General features: G+C 40.3%; 3 protein-coding genes and 1 pseudogene across 4 annotated transcripts in view; 1 reads left to right on the forward strand and 3 right to left on the reverse strand.

Annotated features, from left to right (window-relative positions):
• Positions 1 to 1,588: 1,588 nt before the first annotated feature.
• On the reverse strand, positions 1,589 to 2,473 carry LOC147517101 (uncharacterized). The gene is made up of 2 exons (XM_086593473.1): positions 2,338 to 2,473; positions 1,589 to 1,974 (listed from the first exon to the last, which is right to left on the reverse strand). The coding sequence occupies exons 1-2, from the start codon at positions 2,471 to 2,473 to the stop codon at positions 1,589 to 1,591; spliced, it is 522 nt and encodes a 173-aa protein (XP_086449599.1).
• A 100-nt stretch (positions 2,474 to 2,573) lies between these two features.
• Positions 2,574 to 3,650, reverse strand: LOC147517102 (uncharacterized). The gene has a single exon (XM_086593474.1). It carries the CDS (start codon positions 3,648 to 3,650, stop codon positions 2,574 to 2,576), a length of 1,077 nt encoding a protein of 358 aa, XP_086449600.1.
• A 962-nt stretch (positions 3,651 to 4,612) lies between these two features.
• On the reverse strand, positions 4,613 to 6,167 carry LOC147517103 (uncharacterized). The gene is made up of 3 exons (XM_086593475.1): positions 6,123 to 6,167; positions 5,769 to 5,956; positions 4,613 to 5,585 (listed from the first exon to the last, which is right to left on the reverse strand). Exons 1-3 carry the CDS (start codon positions 6,165 to 6,167, stop codon positions 4,613 to 4,615), a joined length of 1,206 nt encoding a protein of 401 aa, XP_086449601.1.
• A 3,226-nt stretch (positions 6,168 to 9,393) lies between these two features.
• LOC147517104 (beta-galactosidase 3-like) overlaps positions 9,394 to 26,490 on the forward strand; it is a 37,344-nt pseudogene continuing 20,247 nt past the window's right edge. Inside the window, exons 1-6 of the transcript XR_015213061.1 lie at positions 9,394 to 9,447; positions 9,539 to 9,659; positions 19,696 to 19,796; positions 19,888 to 20,008; positions 24,850 to 24,950; positions 25,042 to 25,240. The product of XR_015213061.1 is annotated as a beta-galactosidase 3-like (transcript). The remainder of the gene's footprint in view (positions 9,448 to 9,538; positions 9,660 to 19,695; positions 19,797 to 19,887; positions 20,009 to 24,849; positions 24,951 to 25,041; positions 25,241 to 26,490) is intronic.

The raw sequence follows: 26,490 nt of genomic DNA on the forward strand, positions 1-26,490 counted from the left end.
AATCTGGCGGTTGCCTCCGCCCTGTTCTATAGGTCCCACCTTCCCAAGGACATAGCATATGCGGAAGAGGGCTCATTTGATCAACACCAGACCTCCTTCTACACTGGTTGGGAGAAGGTGCTCTTCATTCTCATCTTTCTCTCTATTTTTATCTTCCACCTAGGTTGTGTTAATCCCTCTCTTCTTCTTAGGTGAGCCTGGATATCTCTTATATGATCCGCGGCCTGTTTGGCGCCAAGTCTAAGGTGGAATCACTAGAGGCGGAAGTTTTTCGCCTGGAGACACTGAAGGAGACATGCACTCAACTCAAACAAGATCTGGAGGCTGCGGCCCTGGATAAGGTCAAGGCTCAGGATGAGCTCAAGGGTGATGAGGCTTCCGACCAGGCCTACATGGACACGGTCAATGATCGCCTAAGCCATCAGTGAGAGACCCTCCTTCAGCAACATACAGAAGCCTTGGCCACCCTCTCTTTGCAACATAAGGACGTCACCGTAACTCTTCTAAAGTAGCATGAGTCGAACATGGATAAACTTCAAGAGCGCTTTAAATCCCTGGTAGACAAACGACTGGCCAAAAAGATCAAAGAAGAACATGACCGCCTTATCAAAGAGGGCCGACTCCTTCCTGAACAGTCTGCTCCCGTTGATGGGTCCGCAGTTGCCCTAGTCCCAAGGGATCCCGGCCACTCTAGTGAGGCTTCGGAATCTGGCACTCTTACTGACATCGTAGCTGAGGTTATTGAAACTGTTGCGGATGCGGTTATCGAAGAAGCCGCGGACGCCGTAATTGCTGAAAATGTTTAATTATTGCACCTCTTGTAATTTTGCTTCATTTTGCTACTGTGTATTCTCTGTTAACCTTGGTGCACTTTGCTACTTATAAGTTTAAGGAGTGTCAAGTTTTTTACTTTCAATTAACGATTCGTCTTTCTTCCCTGATTAACTCTTTTTTACCACATTCACTTGAATCCCTCCTGGACATGTTTTGTGGGCTTCAAGGCTCTTTCCTGCCTAGGTCATTGTATTGTTCTCTTTTGGGGGAGCAACTCATCTTGCCACCCGCCCTCTATGCTCAACTCGGACCTCATGTCTGCGAAAAGGGCAACCCACCTTGCCCCTAGTTCGTTGTATACCTCATGTCCGAGGAGGGACAACTCGTCTTGCCCTTTATGGAGATTTGGAACTTTTATCCGCGAAGGGGCAACTCATCTTGCCCCTAGTTCGCTTTAGACCTCACGTCCACGAATGGCTCATCCCCCTCAGCTCGCTACCTCCACTCTGATGCTAAATCAAAACTCAAAGCAACATTGTCCACTCAAAAGTGACATTGTGTTATATATTTACAAATAGCTCATGTAGCTGGTGACAGACTCATATTACATTCAATGGTGGAACTTTTTCAATAGCCTCACATTCCAAGGTCTCTCTATCAGCTTTCCTTCCATGGTTTGTAATTTGTAAGTGTCTGCCCCTCCAACATCCACCATAGCATAGGGTCCCTCCCAATTCGGACCCAGTTTACCATCACTCGCTTTCTTGGTACTCGGGGTCACTCTGCGAAGCACCAGATCTCCAACTTTGAATCACTACAGCTTCACCCTCTTGTTGTACTGCCTTTGGAGGCAGCGATGATACTCTTCCAGCCTTATGCACGTGGCATCCCTTCTTTCTTCAACCAAATTCATGTCCCTAGACAGTATGCCCCAGTTTGACCCTTCTTCGACAGCCTTTGTTTGGGTTGTAGCCGCCACCATTTCTGACGGTATCACTGCCTCTATGCCATATGCTAATGAGAATGGAGTCTCCCCGGTGGTTGTCCGTGGTGTAGTTCGATAAGCCCACAACATATGGTTCAACTCATCGGCCCACTCCCCTTTTTTATCCTCCAACTTCCTCTTGAGATTGTTAAGTATGGTTTTGTTGGAGGATTCAGCCTGTCCATTACCGTCGAGGTTGTAGGGGGCCGAGACCCCTGTTTCACATGATAGGCCTGTAAAAACTCCTTCACCTTAGACCCTGTGAACTGGGTTCCGTTGTCCGCGATGATAACATATGGCAACCCGAACCGACATATAATGTTCTCCCACAGGAACTTGACCACTTGCACCTCCTTTACCTGTTGCAACGGCACGGCCTCAATCCACTTTGTAAAATAGTCAGTGGCCGCCAACATGAACCTCCTTTTGCCACTGGCCATGGGCAGCGGCCCCACTATATCGAGGGCCCACATCGCAAACGGCCAGGGGCTAGACACATTGTGCAGTGGCTCGGCTGGAGCAAATATCAACTAAGCAAACCTCTAACATTTCTCATATTTTTTGGCAAATTCTACAACATCTCTCTTCATGTGAGGCCAAAAGTAACCCTGTGTTAATAACCGATGTGCTGTGGTCCTGCCCACTGAATGGCTCCCACAATCTCCCCCATGTAACTCCGTTATCACCTCTTACGCCAGCCTCGGCCCCAGACATTTTAGTAAAGGCCCATTGAAATTATTTCTGTACAACTCCCCTCCCAACAATGTATACCTCTGTGAAGTCTGTTCCAGTCTTTTCCTTTCTTTCTTCTCACTCACCTCATCCCAGATAAAAAGTGTTTGATAGGCTCCATCCATCCTCCATCCTCTTCCGCGGTATGTAATACCTCCGTCAGTTCCTCAGTACTTAGTCTAGCCAACCTCCTTACTTCGATCATCCTCTCCTCTGATCCCGGCATGGCTGTGGCTACATAGGCTAAAGCATCTGCATGCCGATTCTCCCTGCGATTCAAATGTATAAATCTGACCCTCGTGAACTTCGCAGCCCGCCTATGTAAGACTTCCAAATATTTCGCCATTCGAGGACATCTTGCTGCAAATCCGTCGTTCGCTTGACGCACCACCAGATTCGAGTATGAATATACCGTAAGTTCCTTCACGCCCAAACCCTCAGCCATCCTCAAGCCTGCAATCACAGCCTCATACTCCGACTCATTATTTGATACCACGAATCCCAACTTCATGGTTTGTTCTAGTCTGTTATTTTCCGGTGTAACTAGTACAACCCCTATTTTGCTGCCTGCATCTGTCGTAAATCCATCCGCGAACACTCTCCATCCATTCCTCTCATCCCATGGGTTTAAGTGGTCATGTTCCCCTTCTCGTTTGGGCTCCAGGACCATCTCTTCCCCCCAAGTGGGATCCTCAGTCGGGAACTCTGCCAAGAACTCTGCCACTGCCTGAGCTTTCTCCGCCGTCCTGATCTGATATTGGATTTCATATAAACTCAGCATCACGGCCCATTTCAGCATTCTTCCGGACTTTTCGGCTTTCAGAGCTTGTTTGAGGGGAAAATTTGTCACGACAATCACCACATGAGCTTCGAAATATGGTTTCAACTTCAAGGCTGAGAATATTAGTGCCAAAGCATACTTCTCCACTCGGCTGTACCTGGTCTCCGCATCTAACAAAGTTTTGCTTTGGAAATACACCGGTTTTTCCATTTTATCCACAACACGGACGAGGACCGAGCTGATCGCGTACTCCATAACCCCTAAATACAAATACAATTTCTCTCCTAATTCGGGCCACAACAACAGAGGAGCCTCGCCTAGATACCTCTTTAACTCCTGAAATGCCTTCTCGCACTCTACTGTCCATGCAAAATCCATGGTGTTTCTTAACAACCTATACAACGGCCTACACTTATCGGATGATTTTGAAATGAATATGTTTAATGCTGCGACCCTTCCTACCAATCGCTGCACCTCCTTAACTGTCTGAGGCGAGGGCATTTCCACCAAGGACCTTATCTGTTGTAACAATATAACCCAGTAATTTCCCTGTGGTCACTCCGAACGTGCATTTCTCCGGATTGAGTTTCAAGTTATGTGCTCGCAGTATACCGAATGTCTCCCTCAGACCTTCCAAGTGCTCTTCCTCTGACATGTTCTTTTCCACCATATCATCTATGTATACCTCGATTCCCTTTCAAATTTTGTTCTCGAACATTTTCTCCCCCAACCGTTAGAATGTGGCCCCTGCGTTTTTTAACCCAAATGGCATTCTCGTATAGCAGTCCCCCTCCACCACGAAAGACGTCTTTTCCTGGTCCAGTCCATACATCGCAACCTGATTGTACCCCATAGAGGTATCCATAAATGAAAACATTTTGAACCCTGCGGTCCTGTCCACCAACTCATCTACTCGTGACATAGGATAACTGTCTTTAGGGCACTCCAAGTTTACATCAGTAAAATCAATACACATTCAAACCTTGCCATTTTTCTTTGGCATCGCGACTACATTAGACAACCAGTCTGTGAACTCCACCTCTCTGATGATTCCCGCTACTTTCAGCCTAGCAACCTCCTCCCGGGTCCCTTCTGCGTACTTAGGCCTCACATTCCTCATATTCTGTCTTTTGTCTTCTGGTTTTTCATCCTCCCTCATATGCAGTCGGTGACATGCGAAACCGGGGTCCAGCCCTATGATATCCTCTATTCCCCACGCAAACACATCCCTATTCTCTGACAGACACTGTATCAACTTACTCTTTCACTCCTCCGGCAAATTGGACCCTATTGATATCAATTTCTCTTCTTCTCCCACCCCCAGATTCACTAACTCGATCTCATCTAGAGTCTTCGGTCCCATTACTACCTTCGCCTCCCCTTCCACGGCCCCGCACTGTAATTGTTATGCTTGCCTCTTCCTGGGGGTTAGATGATTCTTCTCCCGGGCCACGAACCATCCTTTTAACTATATCTTGATGACTGTTCTTAGATGCCACCTGATCTCCACGGACTTCATACATTTCTGTTGACGTGGGGAATCGAATAACCTGATAATAGGTTGAGGGCACCGCTTTTATTTCGTGGATCCACCTCCTTCCTAGAATCACGTTGTATTGGGAATTGGAATCGACCACCATGAATCGAGAGAAAATAGTCACAGGCCCTGTCGTTACGAGTAACAAAAGCTCTCCCATAGGCTCTGTGACACTCCCATTAAGCCTATACAAGTTGGACCGCGGCAGCCTAAGCTGCCCCGGGTCGATCCTCATTTCATCCAAAGCTCCCATAAATAGCAAGTCCACTGCGCTGCCACAATCAATCAATACCCTTTTGACCATGTAATTCCCCATCGCCACAGTAATGACCAACGCATCATCATGGAGAGTATCGACAGCTCGGAGGTCCGCATTAGAAAATACAATCCTATCTCCTCCGTCCATTGACCCTGAACCAGATCGCAGACCTCTGGTTGCCTCATTGATCTGTTGAATACTTGCAACCTTTCTTACCTTATCTCTATGGTCATTGTGGCTCAGAACTTCTCCACTAAAAATAACATTAATGGTTCCCAATATTCTTCCTGGAGCTGGCACCTGCTCCTCATTCGGGGGCCCCGCTATAAACTCTCTCATCATTCCCTTCTCTACCAACCTTTGAACCAACCATTTCAACGCATAACAATCATTAGTTTTATGATTGCGTATCTGGTGGTACGCATAATACGGCTTGTTCGGCATCTCGACCGAAATGCTTCGTGGTCCCTCGTATCCCTGCACGTTCTTGATCAACGACAATATCTCACTCAACGTCCTGTTCAAAGGTGTATGTTCAAACTTGCAGTATGGCTTTCTTTCCCTTTGTTCCCTTCGCGCTACCTCTCTACTCCTTTCAAGACGCGATGGATAGCTACGATACCTTCCATTGCCTCTATCCGATGACTCCGCCTTTCTGCGATCCCCTTCCTTTTCCACAGATGACACTGACGTCGCTCACCTTTCAGAATCCTTCTGCATTGTGTCCTCGTATCTAATGTACTTCTCTACCCGCGGATATAACTCGTGCAAGGTCGCAATCTCATTCTTTGCGACGGACTGATGGACCCCTGTTCCAGGCCGCAGACCTCTTTCGAATGCTATCACTGCCGTCCTTTCATCCAAATTCTCCACATTCAATGTCTCGGCCTTGAAGTGACACAGATAATTCCTTACCGATTCCGCAAACCTTTGCCTAACATTGAACAAGGTCGCGATGTCCACAACCCGGCTCTTTTGATGTATAAAGTGATCTATAAACGCCTACTCTAACTCTTGGAAATTAGTTATACTCTTCGAAGGCAACCGATAATACCAGTCTGATGCTCCCCCTTTCAAGCTGGCCAGGAACATCATGCATCGCAGCCTATCATACCGCGTCTCTTGCCAGAGAGGCATTTGTTGCCTAAAATGATGAATGTGATATGCTGGGTCTCCTTTACCATCGTACCTTTCAAACCTTGGCTGATTGAACAGTTTCTGTCACACCCCAAATTTCCAGAAAATATAAAATAGGGAATTTTCCAGAATATAAATATCTCAATTGTTACCCTATTCAATCATCTGAAAACTCAGGATGAAACGAAATCCTAATAACCTATTTTTCCAAAATTAACTCACAGTATAAAAACCACTTACATTCCACTTATTAAATACACATATGATAACTTATTTAAATATGAGTTTTATACACTTTACCTTTAAGCCAGCACGTCGTCTTAGGGTAGGATATTTACGTCCCTGCATACAAGATTAACGGATCCTACCCCTCTGCAAAAACAGAGTTAGACATCATAATAAAAGGATTTAGCTCAACTAGTCAAATTTCCATTCATAATCAAAACCTCATTTAAGACATTGAAGTCTAATTAATACCATATAGTTATCACTAAACTAATATATAATATGTAATATGGTGGCTGCACTTTTGCTCAAAACTGCCTACGTATCCAAATCTTTCAAGATTGGAATCAAGCCTTCGTAGTTCTTAATCTTATTTGTCTCGCATAAATATCATATATCCCTCTTGTAAACTCGTACTTGTGAGTCACAACCATCTATGAACTTTGAATGCTCATAAAACCAAGCCTCTTATGGGCATAAAACTCAGGTCAGTCATGGCACATTCAATGAATACCTTAGGTTATTCCCGCCACATTCAAGGAACACCTAACATATCACTAATGGGGTCATTCATGGCACATTCAATGAATGCCCTTGGTCATTCCCACCACATTCAAGGAATACTCATCCCTACATTCCCGTACACTCAAGGAATACAACTAATCTGCAAGGCGAATACCTTAGTTCCTCTCTAGGGCAGTCCAAATAATCTGGTCATTCATGACACATTCAATGAATACCCGGGTCATTCATGACACAGTCAATGAGTACCCTTTTATAACGCTAACGGGCCATTTATGGCACATTCAATAAATGCCCACCTAGCATATGACATCATCAGTCATAAAACTCATTTTCAAAACTTGAGGCGTGGAGAGTTCTAAAAGGGGTGTGGTAAGTTTGTTTACGCATTATTGAACTTTATTGCAAATATTATTTCAGAGAACGGAAAAGTATCTTGTTTCATGGATTATTGTTTACGCGTTATTAATTATATTGATGTCTAATTGTCATAATGTCGTATATCATAAAAGACTGAAATATCGCATAGTAATTAATACACGTATATATATATGTACTATTTGTTCTTTAAAGACTGAAATATCTGTAAGCATGTGCACATGCTTATCTACATATATATATTGAGTGCACAATCAAATGTCTTTAACAATATTGAGTGTAGATAAGCATGTGCAAGCTGAATTGGTGGTCAAATTCTTTTTTGATTGTGGAGAATGTGTACATATATATATACGTGTGTAATTAATACACTCAATATAATTCTTCATATTAACCCCAATTAGTTCTTTAAATCTCTTTGTTTGTTAGGCAATATGAATTGGTTTTTTAATAGCTTAACTTTATGAAATAATGCTAAAGCTCTTGGGCATGATATGCAGGCATGCAGCACACCAATTCTCACAAATTTACACTAGAAGTCTAGAACAACGTTACTTTCTCAAAGCTTCCGATTCCATAAAAATAAATGAGCAACTAGTTCTTACTAAATTCGCGAGGTGTCGAGAAGGTTGTTAGACTACAAAAGGAAAACCGAAAAGAGAGGGAGGGAGGCAAGGAGAGAGAATTTGAGATGATAGTAGCGATCCTATCGAGAGAGAGAGACGAGCACTAGCTCAAAATGATAGCACGATTTTGACGAACTGACGAAGTATTGTTTGGAGAAGAACTTGTGAATCTCGTTTTTTATTTGATTAGTTATTTATTTTGGGTGATCTTGGACACACCCATAAAAACACTCCCATATCCCATAACTAACATAAGTTTTTGTCGTACCCCAATAACTGCCCTAAAATTTTAGGGCGACATTATTTTTAGCCTGTTTAGTGACATGGATGACATGGCAAAGCTTATTTTTTATTCTTTAACATATTTTCCACTTGACAAAATATTAAAAAATCGAAAATAGCCCCCCATCCCCTCATTTATACAACATTGACTCCACGCCTCTTTCTCAATTCCCACTGGTGAACACCGAACATGACCAATTTTTGGTTTAAGAAGAAAGACAAAAAAAAATCGAAAAAAAGAGGATGGTGTATTGGTGTCTTTATACTAGTTCATTTATTAAACTTGAACTTGCTTTTAAATTACGAAGTCAACTTCTTTAGTGTTTCTAACATTTGTCTTGCAGCAACTCGGAACAACTTTGTAATGAACTCGGGAATTGGGTTTGTTGTCTTTAGTGTTTCTAACATTTGTCTTGCAGCAACTTGGAGCAACTAACTCTGTAATGAACTTGGGAATTGGGTTTGTTGAGCTTTAATTGGTCGTCTGTTTGGCTTTCAACACCATAATTGTTTGATGAAATGCCACATTGAGGGAGAAAGTTGTGTTGCTGATTTCGTGTGTGCAAGGTTGTGAAGATTGCATATAAAAATGCATGTCTTTTGTTTTGGATGTCGTTAGGCTAAGAGAATAGAAATTCGAATTTGGTTTGGTGATGTTGGTTAATCTCGAATTTGGCTATTAAAGTATAATGTGGCTGTGAAGCCTACAAAAATGCTTTATAAAATACACTTGAACATCCAAAAACCAAACAAAACTAGCTAATGTCCACTGTGAAGCGGCTTAAGTTAGTGGTTCTTACATCTAAAGTTCTAAACTATACTGAAATGACTTGCCATTGTCATTTAACCATATGAATTGCCGAAATTCTAAATTAGTACTGATGCTATCATTTTCTTTGTTTGAAGAACATCGAGACACATTTTGAGGATTGGAACACTGGGATCCCGGTCCCAAGTCTTTGCATGGAGTTGACCAGGGAAGAAGAGACTTAACCTGGTAGAAATGGTCTTATCAGGTCAGTGTTTTCTTCAATGAACTTAAAGCACGTCCAACAATGTTGTTTCAATTTATGTTGTTCTTTATTGTTCGTGCATGTGGGTCTAAAAGGAGAAGTCATCCAATCTTATCTCTCCAAGTCGGATTGCATCGATGGAATGGACGCGTGGTCATTAGTTATGCAAAGGCAGCACCCACTTACATGGTATAAGGTAAGAAAATGTACTATGACTTAACATTCCTAAAGGAACTCACTTTTGGCGTCTAAAACTTACTTTTTTCTTTTTCTCTTTAAACTTGTAGTCTTATTTCAGTGCACCTAATGGTGATGGACCGTTGGCTTTGGGCATGGGAAGTATGGGAAAGGGTCAAGTATGGATCAATGGGCAGAGCATTGGACGATATTGGATTGCTAGTGCTAATGGTAATTGCAACTCACTGCAGCTATTATGGAGCATACTGCACCTCTAAAGTGTCAAATTATGGCCAGCCAACTCAAAGATGGTAAGAATTCGTTTTAGATAAATATTCTAGTTGTAGGGTTTTTACCGATATCTCATGCATGATTCCTACGATATATATAATTACACTATATTACATGCATAAAATAGTGCAGCGGTAACAGAAGATTGTATCTTGGTCACAGCTTTCAATTTGAAGTTCCAAGCTTTGATCTATAGGAGAAGATGATGTTCTTGGCACACTCAAGATCTTCTTCTCAACTTAGCTAGAGTCAAGTTCCAACCACGAACGGGAAGCAACCTTTGTTCACGAACCAAGAACCGACAATGGCTATGGAGGTTACCACCTATGGAATCTCCACAAATTACTAGCTTCTTCTTTAGAAAATGTTGGAGGCCACCATTAAAGGAGAGAGAGTTTTTCTTTGTTGGGATGATCAATATGTGAGGGGTGGGGGGTCTATTTATAGAGCTCTCCCACCTCCTCAATATTGGATATGATAGAGTCCTATACTCATCTAATATCAGATAGGATAGAGTCCTATACTCATCTAATATCAGATAGGATAGAGTCCTACACTCATCCTAATACCTGGTGGTTATCCTTATCTTGGTGGTTTATCCTTATCCTGGTGGGCGTTTATCCAGCCTTATTTCCAACATCTCCCACTCGCCCACAATGGCGAAGAAGGTTTCTAAGAGAAGCATTTAAGTAGAATGCTCAGCCATTTATGTGTCTCACACGGCAAATGGTTCGTGTGACCCTAGCACATGTATCATGATATCTGTGAAGTAGCAAGTCGCAATGAAAAGCACGCGACGCGTGATCTACCATGAAAGTGATCTTAAAGAAGACGAATCCGGAAACCTCATATCCGGAGAGTGTGTGTATACCCCAAGATCTGTTTGTTTCATCACTTTGACAAATAGCACTCATCCCTATGAGTCCACACCATAAAATCAAAAAACGTATCACATGATTCACAATTATCATCAATTGTCCTGGCCAGGTAGAATCCCAGTGATTGTGTGATAAACCTTTAGTTCTTTTACCCTTTGCACGCAAGTTATTGTCGTCAGAGTTCTACCAACTTCCCAGTATGCATCCAGTCAGCCTTTTAGTAAGAGCTTGTGGGGAGCAAACCAAAGTTATGAGTAGTCCTCTTATTTTCTTGACAAGGTCAAAAGTTCAAGGAGGGTACCATTTGATATGTCTTAAACAAAAAACATATCAATAGAGCTCACATAGCAAGAATTTTTAGGGATATTTATTTTCTTGCTCTCAGGTGGTCAACTATACACATGTTGTGTGAAAACATGTCATGGCAAGAGTATCTAATTTGTTTACTCAACAATAGATATCTGTATGTCCACTCATACCATGCAAGTGTTGTCATCCCTAATGACAATTCTAAGGATACTTTGCTCCCAACTTGGCAACAACCGTTTGTAGGTTTAGACGAATCTTCTCTATGAAGCCCTGTTTCTTCTTATCCAATTATAAGAAGGGGCATGACTCGCACTAGTATAGGTCCACCCTTCCCATAAGGTTTAGTGATTTGTCAAGCTAAACTCCCATTTTTAAATGGAAGTGATTTGCTCATGTGAGTGAACCCGAACCAACTCTCTAATCGACATACATATGAGATGATAAACAAGATAATGAGAATGCAATTGATCCGAAAAGAATGCACGTTTATTCATTAAACCATCAAAATGTTCTTAGCATAATCACATCCTCTTTAACCCAAACATTTTTACATGTGCAAGGAAGAGTTCCTTTGGAATATGTTTGGTCGATGGATCCGCAAACTATCCGATCGGTGGATATATGTTGTAGAACCACTTTCTTCTTCAATATCATTTGTCGCATGCGTGAGTGGTATTTTAACTCTATATGCTTGGTTCTTCCATGATACTTTGGATCTTTAGCATATGTAAGAGCAGCCATGCTGTTAGTCCAGATGTGAACTGGTTCAGCAGCTTTTGAGAACACTGACAAGTGTTTGATGAATCGTCTAAGCCACACGCCTTACGTGGTGGCGGCAAGCAAAGATGCAATATACTCAGCTTCCATAGTTAAAAGTGCTATGGAAGTTTGCTTCTTGATGCTCTAGGATATAGCACCTCCATTCATTATGTAGGTATATCCTGAAGTTGACTTTCTCTCATCAAGGTCTCTAGCCCCGTAGGCATCGGAGTACCCAATCAGCTTAAGATCTTTCCCTTGGTAGACAAGTGAGTAGTCCACGGTGCCTTTAAGATACCTTATTATCTTATTGACAGCCTTCCAATGTGCGACCCCAAGATTTGTTTGGAACCTTGATACTAACCCAACTGCATAGCAGATGTCTGGCCTTGTACACAACATTGCATACATAAGGCTTCCGACTGCGCTTGAGTATGGTACATTTTTCATAGCCCGAGTTTCAAGGGATTCTTGGGAGACATTTTAGAACTCAAAGACTCTCCTAGACTTACTGGGAGATCCACTTGCTTGCAATCAGTCATGTTGAATCTTTCCAAAATCTTCTTGATATATGTCTCCCTGAGACAAAGATAACAAGCGTTTGGGCTCCCCGAAGTTATTTTAACTCCTAAGACATAACTAGCTTCACCCATGTCCTTCATTTCAAAGTTTAATGACAACCACTCCTTAGTGGAATTTATCAATGCCTTATTTGTTACCCGCTAACAAAATGTCATCCACATATAGAGATAGAATCACAAAACCATTTTAAGATGTCTTGACATATACACAATGGTCCTCATTTACCATTTCAAATTTGTCTTGAAGCATAGCTTCATGGAATCTCAGATTCCACTGCCTAGAGGCCTGTTTTTAAACCATATATGGATCTATTTAGTTTACACACTTTGTGTTCCCCGACCCTTGATTGAAAAACCCGGTGGGTTGATCCATATAGATTTCCTCTTGCAATTCTCCATTGAGAAAAGTAGTTTTGACATCCATCCGGTAAAGCTCTAAATCTAAGTGGGCAACCATTGACAAGAGGAGACGTATGGAGGCAAATCTCACTACTGGTGAGAAGGTGTCCTCATAGTCTATTCCTTCTTTTTGGGTGTAATCTTTTGCAACAAGCCTGGCTTTGAATTTGTCTATGTTCTCTTCAACATTTCTCTTGATCTTGAGAACCCACCTATAATTTGTTCTCTTCATATAATTCTTCATATTAACCCCAATTAGTTCTTTAAATCTCTTTGTTTGTTAGGCAATATGAATTGGTTTTTTAATAGCTTAACTTTATGAAATAATGCTAAAGCTCTTGGGCATGATATGCAGGCATGCAGCACACCAATTCTCACAAATTTACACTAGAAGTCTAGAACAACGTTACTTTCTCAAAGCTTCCGATTCCATAAAAATAAATGAGCAACTAGTTCTTACTAAATTCGCGAGGTGTCGAGAAGGTTGTTAGACTACAAAAGGAAAACCGAAAAGAGAGGGAGGGAGGCAAGGAGAGAGAATTTGAGATGATAGTAGCGATCCTATCGAGAGAGAGAGAGATTTGAGCACTAGCTCAAAATGATAGCACGATTTTGACGAATTAACCCATCGGCATTTGTTTGGAGAAGAACTTGTGAATCTCGCTTTTTATTTGATTAGTTATTTATTTTGGGTGATCTTGGACACACCCATAAAAACACTCCCATATCCCATAACTAACATAAGTTTTTGTCGTATTCTTGATAACTGCCCTAAAATTTTAGGGCGACATTATTTTTAGCCTGTTTAGTGACATGGATGACATGGCAAAGCTTATTTTTTATTCTTTAACATATTTTCCACTTGACAAAATATTAAAAAATCGAAAATAGCCCCCCATCCCCTCCTTTATACAACATTGACTCCACGCCTCTTTCTCAATTCCCACTGGTGAACACCGAACATGACCAATTTTTGGTTTAAGAAGAAAGACAAAAAAAAATCGAAAAAAAGAGGATGGTGTATTGGTGTCTTTATACTAGTTCATTTATTAAACTTGAACTTGCTTTTAAATTACGAAGTCAACTTCTTGAGTGTTTCTAACATTTGTCTTGCAGCAACTCGGAACAACTTTGTAATGAACTCGGGAATTGGGTTTGTTGTCTTTAGTGTTTCTAACATTTGTCTTGCAGCAACTTGGAGCAACTAACTCTGTAATGAACTTGGGAATTGGGTTTGTTGAGCTTTAATTGGTCGTCTGTTTGGCTTTCAACACCATAATTGTTTGATGAAATGCCACATTGAGGGAGAAAGTTGTGTTGCTGATTTCGTGTGTGCAAGGTTGTGAAGATTGCATATAAAAATGCATGTCTTTTGTTTTGGATGTCGTTAGGCTAAGAGAATAGAAATTAAATTTGGTTTGGTGATGTTGGTTAATCTCGAATTTGGCTATTAAAGTATAATGTGGTGTGAAGCCTACAAAAATGCTTTATAAAATACACTTGAACATCCAAAACCAAACAAAACTAGCTAATGTCCACCGTGAAGCGGCTTAAGTTAGTGGTTCTTACATCTAAAGTTCTAAACTATACTTGAAATGACTTGCCATTGTCATTTAACCATATGAATTGCGAAATTCTAAATTAGTACCGATGCTATCATTTTCTTTGTTTGAAGAACATCGAGACACATTTTGAGGATTGGAACACCGGGATCCCGGGTCCCCACAGTCGCATGGAGTTGACCAGGGAAGAAGAGACTTAACCCGGTAGAAATGGTCTTATCAGTCGTGTTTTCTTCAATGAACTTAAAGCACGCCCAACAATGTTGTTTCAATTTATGTTGTTCTTTATTGTTCGTGCATGTGGGTCTAAAAAGGAGAAGTCATCAATCTTATCTCTCCAAGTCGGATTGCATCGATGGAATGGACGCGTGGGTCATTAGTTATGCAAAGGCAGCACCCACTTACATGGTATAAGGTAAGAAAATGTACTATGACTTAACATTCCTAAAGGAACTCACTTTTGGCGCCTAAAACTTACTTTTTTTTTTTTCTTTTAAACTTGTAGTCTTATTTCATTGCACCTAATGGTGATGGACCGTTGGCTTTGGGCATGGGAAGTATGGGAAAGGGGTCAAGTATGGATCAATGGGCGAGCATTGGGCGATATTGGATTGCTAGTGCTAATGGTAATTGCAACTATGCAGCTATTATGGAGCATACGGACCTCTAAAGTGTCAAATTATGGCCACCAACTCAAAAGATGGTAAGAATTCGCTTTTAGATAAATATTCTAGTTGTAGGGTTTTTACCGATATCTCATGCATGATTCCTACGATATATATATAATTACACTATATTACATGCATAAAATAGTGCAAATGTAAGAATGAAGATTGTATCTTGGTCACAGCTTTCAATTTGAAGTTCCAAGCTTTGATCTACAGGAGAAGATGATGTTCTTGGCACACTCAAGATCTTCTTCTCAACTTAGCTAGAGTCAAGTTCCAACCACGAACAGGAAGCAACCTTTGTTCACGAACCAAGAACCGACAATGGCTATGGAGGTTACCACCTATGGAATCTCCACAAATTACTAGCTTCTTCTTTAGAAAATGTTGGAGGCCACCATTAAAGGAGAGAGAGTTTTTCTTTGTTGGGATGATCAATATGTGAGGGGTGTGGGGGGTCTATTTATAGAGCTCTCCCACCTCCTCAATATTGGATAGGATAGAGTCCTATACTCATCTAATATCAGATAGGATAGAGTCCTATACTCATCTAATATCAGATAGGATAGAGTCCTACACTCATCCTAATACCTGGTGGTTATCCTTATCTTGGTGGTTTATCCTTATCCTGGTGGGCGTTTATCCAACCTTATTTCCAACATCTCCCACTCGCCCACAATGGCGAAGAAGGTTTCTAAGAGAAGCATTTAAGTAGAATGCTCAGCCCATTTATGTGTCTCACACGGCAAATGGTTCGTGTGACCCTAGCACATGTATCATGATATCCGTGAAGTAGCAAGTCGCAATGAAAAGCACGACCGCGTTGATCTACCATGAAAGTGATCTTAAAGAAGACGAATCCGAAACCTCATATCCGGAGAGTGTGTGTATACCCCAAGATCTGTTTGTTTCATCACTTTGACAAATAGCACTCATCCCTATGAGTCCACACCATAAAAAATCAAAAACGTATCACATGATTCACAATTATCATCAATTGTCCCGGCGGTAGAATCCCAAAGGATTGTGTGATAAACCTTTAGTTCTTTTTACCCTTTGCACGCAAGTTATTGTCGCCGAGTTCTACCAACTTCCCAAGTATGCATCCAAATGACCTTTTAGTAAGAGCTTGTGGGGAGCAAACCAAAGTTATGAGTAGTCCTCTTTATTTTCTTGACAAGGTCAAAAGTTCAAGGAGGGTACCATTTGATATGTCTTAAACAAAAACATATCAATAGAGCTCACATAGCAAGAATTTTTTAGGGATATTTATTTTCTTGCTCTCAGGTGGTCAACTATACACATGTTGTGTGAAAACATGTCATGGCAAGAGTATCTAATTTGTTTACTCAACAATAGATATCTGTATGTCCACTCATACCATGCAAGTGTTGTCATCCCTAATGACAATTCTAAGGATACTTTGCTCCCACTTGGCAACAACCGTTTGTAGGTTTAGACAGAATCTTCTCTATGAAGCCTGTTTCTTCTTATCCAATTATAAGAAGGGGCATGACTCGGCACTAGTATAGGTCCACCCTTCCCATAAGGTTTAGTGATTTGTCAAGCTAAACTCCCAATCGCTTAAAAATGGAAGTGGATTGTTCATGTGAGTGAACCACCAAACTCTACCCACATACATATGAGATGATAAACAGTATAATGAGAATGCAATTGATCTGGAAAGAATGCACGTTTATTCATTAAACCATCAAAATGTTCTTAGCATAATCACATCCTCTTTAACCCAAACATTTTTACATGTGCAAGGAAGAGTTCCTTTGGAATATGTTTGGTCAGTGGATCCGCAACTATCTGATCAGTGGATATATGTTGTAGAACCACTTTCTTCTTCAATATCATTTGTCGTACGTAGTGGTATTTTAACTCTATATGCTTGGTTCTTCCATGATACTTTGGATCTTTAGCATATGTAAGAGCAGCCATGCTGTTAGTCCAGATGTGAACTGGTTCAGCAGCTTTTGAGAACACTGACAAGTGTTTGATGAATCGTCTAAGCCACACAGCCTTCTGTGTGGCAGAGCAGCATGCAATATACTCAGCTTCCATAGTTAAAAGTGCTATGGAAGTTTGGTTCTTGATGCTCTAGGATATAGCACCTCCATTCATTATGTAGGTATATCCTGAAGTTGACTTTCTCTCATCAAGGTCTCTAGCCCAGTAGGCATCGGAGTACCCAATCAGCTTAAGATCTTTCCTTTGGTAGACAAGTGAGTAGTCCACGGTGCCTTTAAGATACCTTATTATCTTATTGACAGCCTTCCAATGTGCGACCCCAAGATTTGTTTGGAACCTTGATACTAACCCAACTGCATAGCAGATGTCTGGCCTTGTACACAACATTGCATACATAAGGCTTCCGATTTGACCGAAGTATGGTACATTTTTCATAGCCCGAGTTTCAGATAGGATTCTTGGGAGACATTTTAGAACTCAAAGACTCTCCTAGACTTCTTGGGAGATCCACTTGCTTGCAATCACCATGTTGAATCTTTCCAAAATCTTCTTGATATATGTCTCCTGAGACAAAGATAACAAGCGTTTGGGCCGATCCCGAGTTATTTTAACTCCTAAGACATAACTAGCTTCACCCATGTCCTTCATTTCAAAGTTTAATGACAACCACTCCTTAGTGGAATTTATCAATGCCTTATTTGTTACCTGCTAACAAAATGTCATCCACATATAGAGATAGAATCACAAAACCATTTTAAGATGTCTTGACATATACACAATGGTCCTCATTTACCATTTCAAATTTGTCTTGAAGCATAGCTTCATGGAATCTCAGATTCCACTGTCTAGAGGCCTGTTTTAAACCATATATGGATCTATTTAGTTTACACACTTTGTGTTCCTGACCCTTGATTGAAAAACCAGTGGGTTGATCCATATAGATTTCCTCTTGCAATTCTCCATTGAGAAAAGTAGTTTTGACATCCATCTGGTAAAGCTCTAAATCTAAGTGGGCAACCATTGACAAGAGGAGACGTATGGAGGCAAATCTCACTACTGGTGAGAAGGTGTCCTCATAGTCTATTCCTTCTTTTTGGGTGTAATCTTTTGCAACAAGCCTGGCTTTGAATTTGTCTATGTTCTCTTCAGCATTTCTCTTGATCTTGAGAACCCACCTATAATTTGTTCTCTTCATATAATTCTTCATATTAACCCCAATTAGTTCTTTAAATCTCTTTGTTTGTTAGGCAATATGAATTGGTTTTTTAATAGCTTAACTTTATGAAATAATGCTAAAGCTCTTGGGCATGATATGCAGGCATGCAGCACACCAATTCTCACAAATTTACACTAGAAGTCTAGAACAACGTTACTTTCTCAAAGCTTCCGATTCCATAAAAATAAATGAGCAACTAGTTCTTACTAAATTCGCGAGGTGTCGAGAAGGTTGTTGTTAGACAAAAAGGAAAACCGAAAAGAGAGGGAGGGAGGCAAGGAGAGAGAATTTGAGATGATAGTAGCGATCCTATCGAGAGAGAGAGACGAGCACTAGCTCAAAATGATAGCACGATTTTGACGAACTGACGAAGTATTGTTTGGAGAAGAACTTGTGAATCTCGTTTTTTATTTGATTAGTTATTTATTTTGGGTGATCTTGGACACACCCATAAAAACACTCCCATATCCCATAACTAACATAAGTTTTTGTCGGTACCCCGAATAACGCCCTAAAATTTTAGGGCTTACATTATTTTAGCCCTGTTTAGTGACATGGATGACATGGCAAAGCTTATTTTTTATTCTTTAACATATTTTCCACTTGACAAAATATTAAAAAATCGAAAATAGCCCCCCATCCCCTCCTTTATACAACATTGACTCCACGCCTCTTTCTCAATTCCCACTGGTGAACACCGAACATGACCAATTTTTGGTTTAAGAAGAAAGACAAAAAAAAAATCGAAAAAAAGAGGATGGTGTATTGGTGTCTTTATACTAGTTCATTTATTAAACTTGAACTTGCTTTTAAATTACGAAGTCAACTTCTTTAGTGTTTCTAACATTTGTCTTGCAAAAGAACTTCGGAACAACTTTGTAATGAACTCGGGAATTGGGTTTGTTGTCTTTAGTGTTTCTAACATTTGTCTTGCAGCAACTTGGAGCAACTAACTCTGTAATGAACTTGGGAATTGGGTTTGTTGAGCTTTAATTGGTCGTCTGTTTGGCTTTCAACACCATAATTGTTTGATGAAATGCCACATTGAGGGAGAAAGTTGTGTTGCTGATTTAAATGTGTGCAAGGTTGTGAAGATTGCATATAAAAATGCATGTCTTTTGTTTTGGATGTCGTTAGGCTAAGAGAATAGAAATTCGAATTTGGTTTGGTGATGTTGGTTAATCTCGAATTTGGCTATTAAAGTATAATGTGGCTGTGAAGCCTACAAAAAATGCTTATAAAATACACTTGAACATCCAAAAACCAAACAAAACTAGCTAATGTCCACTGTGAAGCGGCTTAAGTTAGTGGTTCTTACATCTAAAGTTCTAAACTATACTGAAATGACTTGCCATTGTCATTTAACCATATGAATTGCCGAAATTCTAAATTAGTACTGATGCTATCATTTTCTTTGTTTGAAGAACATCGAGACACATTTTGAGGATTGGAACACCGGATCCCGGGTCCCGTTGTCTTTGCATGGAGTTGACCAGGGAAGAAGAGACTTAACCTGGTAGAAATGGTCTTATCAGGTCAGTGTTTTCTTCAATGAACTTAAAGCACGTCCAACAATGTTGTTTCAATTTATGTTGTTCTTTATTGTTCGTGCATGTGGGTCTAAAAGGAGAAGCTGTCAATCTTATCTCTCCAAGTCGGATTGCATCAGTGGAATGGACGCGTGGGTCATTAGTTATGCAAAGGCAGCACCCACTTACATGGTATAAGGTAAGAAAATGTACTATGACTTAACATTCCTAAAGGAACTCACTTTTGGCGTCTAAAACTTACTTTTTTCTTTTTCTCTTTAAACTTGTAGTCTTATTTCAGTGCACCTAATGGTGATGGACCGTTGGCTTTGGGCATGGGAAGTATGGGAAAGGGTCAAGTATGGATCAATGGGCAGAGCATTGGACGATATTGGATTGCTAGTGCTAATGGTAATTGCAACTACTGCAGCTATTATGGAGCATACAGACCTCTAAAGTGTCAAATTATGGCCAGCCAACTCAAAGATGGTAAGAATTCGTTTTAGATAAATATTCTAGTTGTAGGGTTTTTACCGATATCTCATGCATGATTCCTACGATATATATAATTACACTATATTACATGCATAAAATAGTGCAGCGGTAACAGAAGATTGTATCTTGGTCACAGCTTTCAATTTGAAGTTCCAAGCTTTGATCTACAGGAGAAGATGATGTTCTTGGCACACTCAAGATCTTCTTCTCAACTTAGCTAGAGTCAAGTTCCAACCACGACAGAAGCAACCTTTGTTCCGCGAACCAAGAACCGACAATGGCTATGGAGGTTACCACCTATGGAATCTCCACAAATTACTAGCTTCTTCTTTAGAAAATGTTGGAGGCCACCATTAAAGGAGAGAGAGTTTTTTTGTTGGGATGATCAATATGTGAGGGGTGTGGGGGTCTATTTATAGAGCTCTCCCACCTCCTCAATATTGATAGGATAGAGTCCTATACTCATCTAATATCGAGATAGGATAGAGTCCTATACTCATCTAATATCGAGATAGGATAGAGTCCTACACTCATCCTAATACACGGTGGTTATCCTTATCTTGGTGGTTTATCCTTATCCTGGTGGGCGTTTATCCAGCCTTATTTCCAACATCTCCCACTCGCCCACAATGGCGAAGAAGGTTTCTAAGAGAAGCATTTAAGTAGAATGCTCAGCCATTTATGTGTCTCACACGGCAAATGGTTCGTGTGACCCTAGCACATGTATCATGATATCTGTGAAGTAGCAAGTCGCAATGAAAAGCACGACACAGTGATCTACCATGAAAGTGATCTTAAAGAAGACGAATCCGGAAACCTCATATCCGGAGAGTGTGTGTATACCCCAAGATCTGTTTGTTTCATCACTTTGACAAATAGCACTCATCCCTATGAGTCCACACCATAAAATCAAAAAACGTATCACATGATTCACAATTATCATCAATTGTCCTGGCCAGGTAGAATCCCAGTGATTGTGTGATAAACCTTTAGTTCTTTTACCCTTTGCACGCAAGTTATTGTCGTCAGAGTTCTACCAACTTCCCAGTATGCATCCAGTCAGCCTTTTAGTAAGAGCTTGTGGGGAGCAAACCAAAGTTATGAGTAGTCCTCTTATTTTCTTGACAAGGTCAAAAGTTCAAGGAGGGTACCATTTGATATGTCTTAAACAAAAAACATATCAATAGAGCTCACATAGCAAGAATTTTTAGGGATATTTATTTTCTTGCTCTCAGGTGGTCAACTATACACATGTTGTGTGAAAACATGTCATGGCAAGAGTATCTAATTTGTTTACTCAACAATAGATATCTGTATGTCCACTCATACCATGCAAGTGTTGTCATCCCTAATGACAATTCTAAGGATACTTTGCTCCCACTTGGCAACAACCGTTTGTAGGTTTAGACGAGAATCTTCTCTATGAAGCCTCTCTTCTTCTTATCCAATTATAAGAAGGGGCATGACTCGGCACTAGTATAGGTCCACCCTTCCCATAAGGTTTAGTGATTTGTCAAGCTAAACTCCCACTGTTTAAAATGGAAGTGACTGTTCATGTGAGTGAACCAGTCAACTCTACTGACATACATATGAGATGATAAACAGTATAATGAGAATGCAATTGATCTGGAAAGAATGCACGTTTATTCATTAAACCATCAAAATGTTCTTAGCATAATCACATCCTCTTTAACCCAAACATTTTTACATGTGCAAGGAAGAGTTCCTTTGGAATATGTTTGGTCAGTGGATCCGCAACTATCTGATCAGTGGATATATGTTGTAGAACCACTTTCTTCTTCAATATCATTTGTCGTACGTAGTGGTATTTTAACTCTATATGCTTGGTTCTTCCATGATACTTTGGATCTTTAGCATATGTAAGAGCAGCCATGCTGTTAGTCCAGATGTGAACTGGTTCAGCAGCTTTTGAGAACACTGACAAGTGTTTGATGAATCGTCTAAGCCACACAGCCTTCTGTGTGGCAGAGCAGCATGCAATATACTCAGCTTCCATAGTTAAAAGTGCTATGGAAGTTTGCTTCTTGATGCTCTAGGATATAGCACCTCCATTCATTATGTAGGTATATCCTGAAGTTGACTTTCTCTCATCAAGGTCTCTAGCCCAGTAGGCATCGGAGTACCCAATCAGCTTAAGATCTTTAACTTGGTAGACAAGTGAGTAGTCCACGGTGCCTTTAAGATACCTTATTATCTTATTGACAGCCTTCCAATGTGCGACCCCAAGATTTGTTTGGAACCTTGATACTAACCCAACTGCATAGCAGATGTCTGGCCTTGTACACAACATTGCATACATAAGGCTTCCATTTGCGGCTTGAGTATGGTACATTTTTCATAGCCCGAGTTTCAAAAGGATTCTTGGGAGACATTTTAGAACTCAAAGACTCTCCTAGACTTCTTGGGGAGATCCACTTGCTTGCAATCATGTTGAATCTTTCCAAAATCTTCTTGATATATGTCTCCCGAGACAAAAGATAACAAGCGTTTGGGCGATCCCGAAGTTATTTTAACTCCTAAGACATAACTAGCTTCACCCATGTCCTTCATTTCAAAGTTTAATGACAACCACTCCTTAGTGGAATTTATCAATGCCTTATTTGTTACCCGCTAACAAAATGTCATCCACATATAGAGATAGAATCACAAAACCATTTTAAGATGTCTTGACATATACACAATGGTCCTCATTTACCATTTCAAATTTGTCTTGAAGATAGCTTCATGGAATCTCAGATTCCACTGTCTAGAGGCCTGTTTTAAACCATATATGGATCTATTTAGTTTACACACTTTGTGTTCCCCGACCCTTGATTGAAAAACCAGTTGGGTTGATCCATATAGATTTCCTCTTGCAATTCTCCATTGAGAAAAGTAGTTTTGACATCCATCCGGTAAAGCTCTAAATCTAAGTGGGCAACCATTGACAAGAGGAGACGTATGGAGGCAAATCTCACTACTGGTGAGAAGGTGTCCTCATAGTCTATTCCTTCTTTTTGGGTGTAATCTTTTGCAACAAGCCTGGCTTTGAATTTGTCTATATTCTCTTCAGCATTTCTCTTGATCTTGAGAACCCACCTATAATTTGTTCTCTTCATATAATTCTTCATATTAACCCCAATTAGTTCTTTAAATCTCTTTGTTTGTTAGGCAATATGAATTGGTTTTTTAATAGCTTAACTTTATGAAATAATGCTAAAGCTCTTGGGCATGATATGCAGGCATGCAGCACACCAATTCTCACAAATTTACACTAGAAGTCTAGAACAACGTTACTTTCTCAAAGCTTCCGATTCCATAAAAATAAATGAGCAACTAGTTCTTACTAAATTCGCGAGGTGTCGAGAAGGTTGTTAGACTACAAAAGGAAAACCGAAAAGAGAGGGAGGGAGGCAAGGAGAGAGAATTTGAGATGATAGTAGCGATCCTATCGAGAGAGAGAGACGAGCACTAGCTCAAAATGATAGCACGATTTTGACGAACCCACGGCAAGTATTTTTGAAGAACTTGTGAATCTCGTTTTTTATTTGATTAGTTATTTATTTTGGGTGATCTTGGACACACCCATAAAAACACTCCCATATCCCATAACTAACATAAGTTTTTGTCGTACCCCAATAACTGCCCTAAAATTTTAGGGCAACATTATTTTAGCCTTTGTTTAGTGACATGGATGACATGGCAAAGCTTATTTTTATTCTTTAACATATTTTCCACTTGACAAAATATTAAAAATCGAAAATAGCCCCCATCCCTCCTTTATACAACATTGACTCCACGCCTCTTTCTCAATTCCCAATCGTGAACACCCGAACATGACCAATTTTTGGTTTAAGAAGAAAGACAAAAAAAAATCGAAAAAAAAAGAGGATGGTGTATTGGTGTCTTTATACTAGTTCATTTATTAAACTTGAACTTGCTTTTAAATTACGAAGTCAACTTCTTTAGTGTTTCTAACATTTGTCTTGCAGCAACTCGGAACAACTTTGTAATGAACTCGGGAATTGGGTTTGTTGTCTTTAGTGTTTCTAACATTTGTCTTGCAGCAACTTGGAGCAACTAACTCTGTAATGAACTTGGGAATTGGGTTTGTTGAGCTTTAATTGGTCGTCTGTTTGGCTTTCAACACCATAATTGTTTGATGAAATGCCACATTGAGGGAGAAAGTTGTGTTGCTGATTTCGTGTGTGCAAGGTTGTGAAGATTGCATATAAAAATGCATGTCTTTTGTTTTGGATGTCGTTAGGCTAAGAGAATAGAAATTCGAATTTGGTTTGGTGATGTTGGTTAATCTCGAATTTGGCTATTAAAGTATAATGTGGCTGTGAAGCCTACAAAAATGCTTTATAAAATACACTTGAACATCCAAAAACCAAACAAAACTAGCTAATGTCCACTGTGAAGCGGCTTAAGTTAGTGGTTCTTACATCTAAAGTTCTAAACTATACTGAAATGACTTGCCATTGTCATTTAACCATATGAATTGCCGAAATTCTAAATTAGTACTGATGCTATCATTTTCTTTGTTTGAAGAACATCGAGACACATTTTGAGGATTGGAACACTGGGATCCTGGGTCCTGTTGTGCTGCATGGAGTTGACCAGGGAAGAAGAGACTTAACCTGGTAGAAATGGTCTTATCAGGTCAGTGTTTTCTTCAATGAACTTAAAGCACGTCCAACAATGTTGTTTCAATTTATGTTGTTCTTTATTGTTCGTGCATGTGGGTCTAAAAGGAGAAGCTGTCAATCTTATCTCTCCAAGTCGGATTGCATCAGTGGAATGGACGCGTGGGTCATTAGTTATGCAAAGGCAGCACCCACTTACATGGTATAAGGTAAGAAAATGTACTATGACTTAACATTCCTAAAGGAACTCACTTTTGGCGTCTAAAACTTACTTTTTTCTTTTTCTCTTTAAACTTGTAGTCTTATTTCAGTGCACCTAATGGTGATGGACCGTTGGCTTTGGGCATGGGAAGTATGGGAAAGGGTCAAGTATGGATCAATGGGCAGAGCATTGGACGATATTGGATTGCTAGTGCTAATGGTAATTGCAACTACTGCAGCTATTATGGAGCATACAGACCTCTAAAGTGTCAAATTATGGCCAGCCAACTCAAAGATGGTAAGAATTCGTTTTAGATAAATATTCTAGTTGTAGGGTTTTTACCGATATCTCATGCATGATTCCTACGATATATATAATTACACTATATTACATGCATAAAATAGTGCAGCGGTAACAGAAGATTGTATCTTGGTCACAGCTTTCAATTTGAAGTTCCAAGCTTTGATCTACAGGAGAAGATGATGTTCTTGGCACACTCAAGATCTTCTTCTCAACTTAGCTAGAGTCAAGTTCCAACCACGAACGGGAAGCAACCTTTGTTCACGAACCAAGAACCGACAATGGCTATGGAGGTTACCACCTATGGAATCTCCACAAATTACTAGCTTCTTCTTTAGAAAATGTTGGAGGTCACCATTAAAGGAGAGAGAGTTTTTCTTTGTTGGGATGATCAATATGTGAGGGGTGGGGGGTCTATTTATAGAGCTCTCCCACCTCCTCAATATTGGATAGGATAGAGTCCTATACTCATCTAATATCAGATAGGATAGAGTCCTATACTCATCTAATATCAGATAGGATAGAGTCCTACACTCATCCTAATACCTGGTGGTTATCCTTATCTTGGTGGTTTATCCTTATCCTGGTGGGCGTTTATCCAGCCTTATTTCCAACATCTCCCACTCGCCCACAATGGCGAAGAAGGTTTCTAAGAGAAGCATTTAAGTAGAATGCTCAGCCATTTATGTGTCTCACACGGCAAATGGTTCGTGTGACCCTAGCACATGTATCATGATATCTGTGAAGTAGCAAGTCGCAATGAAAAGCACGCGACCACGGTGATCTACCATGAAAGTGATCTTAAAGAAGACGAATCCGAAACCTCATATCCGGAGAGTGTGTATATACCCCAAGATCTGTTTGTTTCATCACTTTGACAAATAGCACTCATCCCTATGAGTCCACACCATAAAATCAAAAACGTATCACATGATTCACAATTATCATCAATTGTCCCGGCGGGTAGAATCCCGTGATTGTGTGATAAACCTTTAGTTCTTTTACCCTTTGCACGCAGTTATTGTCGCCGAGTTCTACCAACTTCCCAAGTATGCATCCAAAAACCTTTTAGTAAGAGCTTGTGGGGAGCAAACCAAAGTTATGAGTAGTCCTCTTATTTTCTTGACAAGGTCAAAAGTTCAAGGAGGGTACCATTTGATATGTCTTAAACAAAAAACATATCAATAGAGCTCACATAGCAAGAATTTTTAGGGATATTTATTTTCTTGCTCTCAGGTGGTCAACTA

The sequence above is a fragment of the Coptis chinensis genome, chromosome 2, assembly GCF_015680905.1.
Source record: "Coptis chinensis isolate HL-2020 chromosome 2, ASM1568090v1, whole genome shotgun sequence".
In the NCBI taxonomy this organism is placed as follows: domain Eukaryota; kingdom Viridiplantae; phylum Streptophyta; class Magnoliopsida; order Ranunculales; family Ranunculaceae; genus Coptis; species Coptis chinensis.

Excerpts from the sequence above, each read along its gene's own strand:
- LOC147517103 (XM_086593475.1), bottom strand. The coding sequence starts at position 6,167 with ATGCATGATGTTCCTGGCCAGCTTGAAAGGGGGAGCATCAGACTG. Across the intron at positions 5,957-6,122 it reads AAAGGGGGAGCATCAGACTG|GCCGAGACATTGAATGTGGA; the intron begins GTATTATCGGTT and ends TGTCACTTCAAG. Across the intron at positions 5,586-5,768 it reads ATGCAGAAGGATTCTGAAAG|GACGTTGAGTGAGATATTGT; the intron begins GTGAGCGACGTC and ends ACCTTTGAACAG.
- LOC147517102 (XM_086593474.1), bottom strand. The coding sequence starts at position 3,650 with ATGGATTTTGCATGGACAGTAGAGTGCGAGAAGGCATTTCAGGAGTTA.
- LOC147517101 (XM_086593473.1), bottom strand. The coding sequence starts at position 2,473 with ATGTCTGGGGCCGAGGCTGGCGTAAGAGGTGATAACGGAGTTACATGG. Across the intron at positions 1,975-2,337 it reads GGCCTCACATGAAGAGAGAT|GGGTCTCGGCCCCCTACAAC; the intron begins GTTGTAGAATTT and ends CATGTGAAACAG.